Source organism: Hemiscyllium ocellatum, chromosome 13 (assembly GCF_020745735.1).
Source record: "Hemiscyllium ocellatum isolate sHemOce1 chromosome 13, sHemOce1.pat.X.cur, whole genome shotgun sequence".
Lineage (NCBI taxonomy): Eukaryota > Metazoa > Chordata > Chondrichthyes > Orectolobiformes > Hemiscylliidae > Hemiscyllium > Hemiscyllium ocellatum.
In genome coordinates this window covers 24,223,683-24,231,430 of record NC_083413.1, presented here as the reverse complement: position 1 = coordinate 24,231,430, position 7,748 = coordinate 24,223,683, and the positions used below count along the sequence as shown (strand labels likewise).

General features: G+C 42.8%; 1 protein-coding gene across 1 annotated transcript; it reads right to left on the bottom strand.

The window, feature by feature from the left end:
- Positions 1-307: 307 nt before the first annotated feature.
- Positions 308-7,545, bottom strand: LOC132821707 (EEF1A lysine methyltransferase 3-like). Its single transcript, XM_060834414.1, has 3 exons — positions 7,378-7,545; positions 2,496-2,607; positions 308-708 (listed from the first exon to the last, which is right to left on the bottom strand). Exons 1-3 carry the CDS (start codon positions 7,543-7,545, stop codon positions 308-310), a joined length of 681 nt encoding a protein of 226 aa, XP_060690397.1.
- Positions 7,546-7,748: the final 203 nt, after the last annotated feature.

Here is a 7,748-nt window from a genome sequence, read left to right as displayed (position 1 = left end):
TAGAGTGAATAGGAATAATCTATTTCAATCAGCAGAAAAGACAACGATTGGGTTTAGATTTAAAGCACATGGAAGGAGGATTGGAAAACATTTCACCTTGAAGGTTCTAGGATCTGTAAGTCCCTGCCTGAAAGGGCGTAAAAGCAGATACTTGAAGAGATGTAACCTGCATTATTATGGTTTAAGAGCTGGAAAAAAGGATTATGCGAATCTCTCTTTTTTGGCTGGCACAGACATTAGGGAAGAAAAGGCTCTTTCTGTCCGGCAAATGTGAATGATTTGATGATTCAACGAGTTCTGATGAATTTCAACCCTGTGTCTGGGACTGTTTTTTAGTCATCCTATACAAGTTAACATCCACGTTTTCATATCTGCAAACGAGATCAGAATCAAAATACTGAAATAGAGTCCGGTAGCTGGAGGTGATCAATTCACGGCTGATGGACATAGTGGAGGCGAAATAAATGACCGTCGATTCATTGCAGAGATGTTGGAGCGTCTTGAGAATTAAAGGAAGACTCGAACGGTTGTACACGATATCCCCACCCAAGATGTAGTCGTAGTCGGATGGAAACTGCGATTCGTCCAGCCCCCAGGAGAGGGCACGGATTTGGACGCGAGATTTCATGGAAGACGGGATATTGGCGGAGACGTTCAGTTCGATTTGCTGCAGCAGCTGCGGATTGTCTGTTATGGTGACATCTCCACCTGAAAGGGGCAGATTAGAAAAGGAACCGATTTGATTAGTTGGATCCGCGGGAATATGACCACGCCCAAAACGGTGTTCCTGGGAAATACGACACACATATGGCCCGGAGAAGGAAGGGAAAGGGCAGGCCAGAAAAGTGGCCAATGAGAAGATCCGATTCTTGTCAGTGCGCAGCCGTGCGCAGAGGATGTCAATTGTATGAGCGTTTAAATTAAACGTTACAGCGTTAATTACTGCTATTCCCTCGCGGCCGCTGGATTTGTTAGTTAACCTTACAGTAACCTGCTCCAGAATTTAACAAGGGCATTGCTGAAGTGCCCACTCTGCCCTCCGTTCACTCCCTCTCACGACAACATAAAATGCAAAATAAAAATCTGCTTGCCCATATTAATTTTGACCTTTTCAACTGTTGTCCACTTTTGGACAGGTTTTCGTAGGAAAAGTTTCCAAATTTCCATGACGATAGATTTTGCAACAAAAGATATTGTGATTTTAGCCTTAATTGTTGACCTCAAACCTTTCGGATTTTACTCCGGATTCCACTGGCGGACGCGCCTTCGACTCCCCAGAATGTAAACTTCTCTCGTTAAACATCTCTGTCTCTGTGTCCAAAGTTAAAAATCACACAACACCAGGTTATAGTCCAACAGATTTAATTGGAAGCACTAGCGCTGCTCCGAAAGTTGGTGTTTCCATTAAACCTGTTGGACTATAACCTGGTGTTGTGTGATTTTTAATTTTGTACATCCATGTTCAACACCGGCATCTCTAAATCATGTCTCTGTTTCGCTTTCTTCTGGGAGGCGCGAAATCTACCGCATCATTTATCTTAGAAGCGCATATGACCTTAAAGATGTTTGACAAATGGAAGTTGATGTTCTCATGACAGAAAATGATGTTTCTGTATATAAACGAATGGACTGTTTTTACAATGTAAACAACGGAATTGTTCACACCGCCAGCGTTGACAGTGGACCTTTAGGTCATCAGACATAGGAGCAGAAGTAGTCCGTTCAGTCTATCGAATTTGCTCCGCTATTCAATGAGATCATGATCACTTCATCTTCAACTCCACATTCTTGCATTTTTCCTAATAATCCTCATTCTCTTATAGATCAAAATTCTGTACATCCCAACCTTGAAACACTCAGCCTTCGCAGACCTCTGCTGTAGGCGCTTCAACAGATTCACGACCCTCTGAGAGAAAAAAATTCTCATGTCTGTCTTTGATGTATAATACCTTACTATGAGGTTGTCCCCTCTGGTCGGAGAGTGTCCCACAAGGGAACAACCTTTCCACTGACTCTGTCAGTTTCCTGCAAATCTTGAACGTTTCAATAGACGCGCCATACAACATGATCATGACTGGTCATCCAATGCAGTACTCTGTTTCTGCTTTCGCCCTAAGGACTATATCTAACACCTTCTTGTAAACATGCAACGCATTTGCCTCAACCATTTTCTATGGCAGAGAATTTTACAGGTAGGCCCACTACACGCTGGGTGAATAAATCCATCCTAATTTGTGCCCTTAGACTGTGACCCCCAGTCTGCAGTCCTCTGTCATCAAGGACATCTGAAGATTGATCAGTTATTATTTGCTTGGAATCATAGGAACCAAAATCGACTCTACACCAATTCTTGTTCAGTTTAATAAACAGCTGTTTGACAGCTAGCAACGCTACATCTCGTAATATATCATTCTTTAAAGTACCCTCTGAACATTGCTGATGCAGATTAAGATTTATCTTGCTGTCCCATTTGTGTGCGGATCCATTCCACTCACCGAGAAGGACTGTTAGAATGCTCAAAATCCCAGTGCCCGCTCCCAGTTCAATCACTTTCTTGTGCGAGAAATCCATCTTCTGTTCCTCAAAGTACTGACACAAACCAAGACCCTAAAAAAGCAACCGAAATTTTAATTGTTACGTCCATGCGGACCTACCAAAAAAAAACTAGTGAAACAGCATCAATCGGTCTCTTTCACGACTCGGGAGAGGACAATTTCCCGTTAATTTGTTCCTGGGTAGAATCCCTATCAGGTATTCAGGGATCAGTGGGAGCATTGCTCAGACTGCTTACCTATTCGTTGCTACCCTGTGCCAACCCAAGTGACTAAGGATATGACCCAAACATTCTTGCCAAGTGCAAATACTTCTTTCAATGTAGTTGGATTCAGTGTTCTTTATTTGATCCCCTCTGCATTGGCAAGACCAAATATAGACTGAGTGAATGTTTTGTGAAACATCGCCATTCCGATTGTAGGCATGACTGTCAGCTTCCTGCCCTTTGCTTTTTTTCCCCCAACTTTTAACATTGCTCCCTTTCTAACCTGCCTGACCTCGGCCTCCTGCAGTATTTCAGAATTTCAATGCAAGATTAAGCAATCACATCTAATTTTTCCTTCGATACTTTAAAGCCTTCTAGATTACCCATTCAGCTCAACAAAATTACATCATGATCTCTGCCTTGATCATCTTCCACCGTTTTCGTTTATGATGATTTTCTGAGATATTTATTCATTTGGTCCTACATTTACATCCACTCACGTGATCAGAACTTCTTTTTCGTTGTCCATGACCACTCCCTTTAGCGTTTGCGCCATGAAACGTTTGACATTTAATTTCTCCCGCCCCCAGTTCTTAAGTTATCCTTTTACTTGATGAAAACCGATTACACACCCGCAGTTCCTCAACTCTAGTGAGAGGTGGTACACCCGAAAGATTAAGTCTGCTTTTACAGTCATAGAATCATAGATGGCTACAGCATGGAAACAGTCCCTTCGGCCCAACTTTTCCATGCCGCCAAGTTTTCTCAATGAAACTAGTCCCATTTAGCTGCGTTTGGTCCCTATCTCTCCATACCTATCCACTCCATATACCTCCCTAAATGTTAAATCAATGACGAAATTGTACTCGCTCCCATCACTACCTCTGGCAGCTGGTTCCAGACACTCACCACCCTCTGTGTTTAAAAATGCCCCTCTGGATCCTTTTGTATCACTGCCCTGTCAACTTAAACCTATGCCGTCAAGTTTTAGACACCCTTAAAACTCGGAAAAGATTTTGACAACTTACCTTATCCATGCCTCTCGTTATTTTATAGACCTCTACAAGGTCAACCCAAAGTCACGTAATCCCCAGGGAAAAATGTTCCAGTCGATCCAACCTCTTCTTAGAACGCAAACTTTCCAGTCCAGGTAACAGCCTAGTAAATATTTTCTGCACTCTTTCAAGTTTAATAATATCGTTTCTCTAGCAGTGTGACCAGAACTGCATGCAGTATTCCAAATGTGGCCTCACCAATGTCTTGTAAAGTTGCAACAAGACATCCCAACCCCTATACCAAATACTCAGACCCGATGAAAGAAAGCATGTTGAACTTTTTTTTCATCACCCTGTCTATATGTGACTCCACTTTCAAGGAGTTGTGAGCCTGTACCCCTAGATCTATTTGTTTGTTAACTCTCCCCAGCGTCCTACTAATAACTGTGGATGTTCTTGCCAGGTTTGACCTACCAAGATGCAGTGCCTTACATTTATTAAAATTAATCTCCATCTGCCATTCCTGAGTCCACTGGCCCAGTTGATCAAGATCCCGCTGCGTTCTCACATAACCTTCTTCACTATCCACTATACCACCAATCTTCGAGTCATCCAAAAACTTACTCACCATACCTCCTAAATTCTCATCCAAATCATCTACATAAATGAACCACCCTGCTGGTCACAGTCCTCCAGTCTGAAAAGCTACTGTCTATCACCACCCTCTATGTTCAACCTTCAAGCTAATTTTGTATCCAATTGGTTAGCTCTGTCTGGATCCTGTGAGACTTAACTTTACTCAACATGCTGTATCTCGTCACAGGTCTTGCTAACGTTCATGCAGACAACGTCCTTTTCTGCCCTTATTTATATTCCTGGTTTCCCACGCACAAAGCCATGCTAACTATCCCAAATGAGTCCTTGCCGCTCGAAGTGCCTGTAGATCCTGTGTCCCAGGCTGTTACCCGGACTGGAAAGTTTGCGTTCTAAGAAGAGGTTGGATCGACTGGAACATTTTTCCCTGGGGATTACGTGCCTGGGAGTTGACCTTTGTAGAGGCCTATAAAATAATGAGAGGCATGGATAAGGTAGGTTGTCAAAATCTTTTCCCAGTTTTAAGGTTGTCTAGCAACTTACTCAACACAGACGGTAGGCTCACAAATCTGTAGTTCCCTGGCATTTTTCTGTAGCCTTTCTTAAATAATGGCAAAATATCATCGGGCACTTCACCCATGACTCAAATATCTGTGCAAGGGACTCCGTAATTTCCCCCCTAGCCTCCCTGGGATACTTCAACAGGTCCAGAGGATTTATCTACCTTAATGTGTGTTTTATGACTTCCAACACCTCATTCTGCAATGTACACTGTCTTCAAGGCATCACACTTTATTTCCCCGCGGTTTTTAGCATCCACGCCTTTCTTTATTGAAAATACTGATGAGAAATACTCAGAATTCCACCCACTTTATGTGCCTCTGCACATAGACGACCTTATTGAATTTTAAGAGGCCCTATTCTCTTCCTAGTTACGGTTTTGCACTTCCTGTACTGGTAGAATCTGTTGGGATTCTCCTTTACCTTATCTGTCAAACACATATCGTATACCCTTTTAGCCCCCTTGATTTCTCTTTTAAGTAAAAAAAAATCACACAACACCAGGGTATAGTCCAACAGGTTTATTTGAAAGCACTAGCTTTCGGAGCGCTGCTCCTCCATCAGGTTGTTGTGGAGAATAAGGCTTGTTCTCCACAACCACCTGATGAAGGAGCGGCGCTCCGAAAGCTAGTGCTTTCAAATAAACCTGTTGGACTATAACCTGGTGGAGTGTGATTTTTAACTTTGTGAACCTCAGCCCAACACCGGCGTCTCCAAATCATATAATTCTCAAGGTATTCACTTCATCCCAACAGCCTATGCATGCCATATGCCGCCTTATTTCACCAGGGCCTCTAAATCCAGTCACCCATTGATCCCCTCGGCTTTGCCCAATATTTCCAATATTTCGTGTTTTTTTGTTTCAGATTTGTAGCATCTTTGGCTGCTTCCTTTTGTATTTGTTATCAAAGTTGCGCTCTCCAGGCAACCACTTCTAGACCTGTTTCTTGGAAGCATGTGAATTTAGGGAAAAATAATTGGTCGCATCTCCATTCCTTTTATGGCGGACCAAGTTACCATAAGTTACCATGCTTTGTTAAATAGCCATGGTCATGACTATCCATCCATCAGTTCAAACACAGGCATGAGACAGAGGATCAGATATTGGTGAGTTTTAGGAATCACAGTTCCAAAGATACCTGGCTTCCCTACGAACATTATATTCAACATAGATCGTGTCTTAAATTATTAAATCATTGTATCACAAAATATTGTCAGAAAGTAACCCAACGTGCACTTGAACGAAGGAACACTAGCTGTCTGTCATTTCAATAGACAGACATTGCCTTAGGTTTACCACTCACTCGGTGAAATAAAGTTCCTGCAGCTTTATGAAAAATCACCTCCAATCAACCACAGGTTTTATCCCGCTGCAAAGATGCGTCAGAAGGCTGGTTGTGCTGTGACATAGAACATCGCGGTTATTATATATAAAGAAGCGTCAGTTGTAAGGGGAAGTATGAGGTTGATAGCGAGGGAGCGGACATTTTTGGCAACGAGCAAAGGAAGTAACGTCAGTCTTCCCAACAGTTAACTGGTGGACAGGCTATAGTGGAGAATGCTGTGATCAAATACGTCAAAGGCGAGTGGTAGCTGGAAAAGGACGAGAAGCAATTGTTTACCAGTGTCAGTGTCACACGATCATCTGTGACAAAAAGTGTGGTGCAGGAAAAGCATAGCTGGCCGGGCAGCATCCGAGGAGGAGGAGAGTCGACATTTCGAGCATAAGCTCGTCATCTTACGCTCCTCGCATGCCGCCTGGCCGGCGGTGCATTTCCAACACCACCGTTTCTGACTCTGATCTCCAATATCTGCAGTCGTCACTTTCTCCCACTGTCATCTGTGTCTTTTATAAGACGAAGGATATTATTAAGCTGGAAAGGGTTCAGAAGAGATTTATCAGGATGTTGTCCGCAACGGAGGGTTTGCCTTATAACTAAAGGTTGGATAGGCTGGGATGTTTTTCACAGGTGTGTGGAAAGTTGAGGAGTGACCTTATGGAGGTTTTATAAAGTCATGAGGCGTATAGATAATGTGAATGGCAGGTCTCTTTTCCCTGGGTTGGGGGGGGGGGGGGGGGGTTCAAGACTGGGGCATATTGTTTAAGGGGAAAAGAGAACGACTTTTAAAAGACGAGTTATTTTTTACTCAGAGAGTGATTCGTTTAAGGAATAGACTTTTAGTTGACGTGGTGGATGCAGATACAATTGCAACATGTAAAAAACATTTGGATAAGTGCATGAACAAGAAATGTTTGGAGGGATATGGACCCGGCACTGCATGTGGGACGAGTTTAGTTTGTGATGATGGTCGGGGTGGACTGGTTGGATAGAAGGGCCTGTTTTCGTGCTGTATGATTCGATGACTCTGATCCGTAAAGAGCCAGAGTGACTTAAATGGAAGAGTTTACACATGAAGGTCTGGGAAACATCGACGTAAGTTGACAATACGAAATTGCTATAAACTTACAGCATTCCAGACCATAGTTCCAAACTCTGTGTTAACTATCGGCTTCAAAGCAATTTCTAAAAGGAAACCGCATACGGGGTAGAAAAGCTTATACTTCAAATTGTCCGCTTCTGTGAAAACTTCGGTCATTGGCTTCTTCAACACGGAGGCTATCTTGCTTTCTGACATCCTGGTGGATGATCCTTGATTTTCAGCAACCCTTCAAGCTGTGGTCAGTGTACTGTTAGGTGTACTTGCACCCTCACTTGTAAGCTGTATTTATAAAGAAAATTTAAAAAATAGTGAATTACAGCAGCCCCAAGTTCATTTCGACATTTTTCAACAGGTATAAATAACACTTAGGTCCAGGTTCACTCTCTCTACAATAGCAC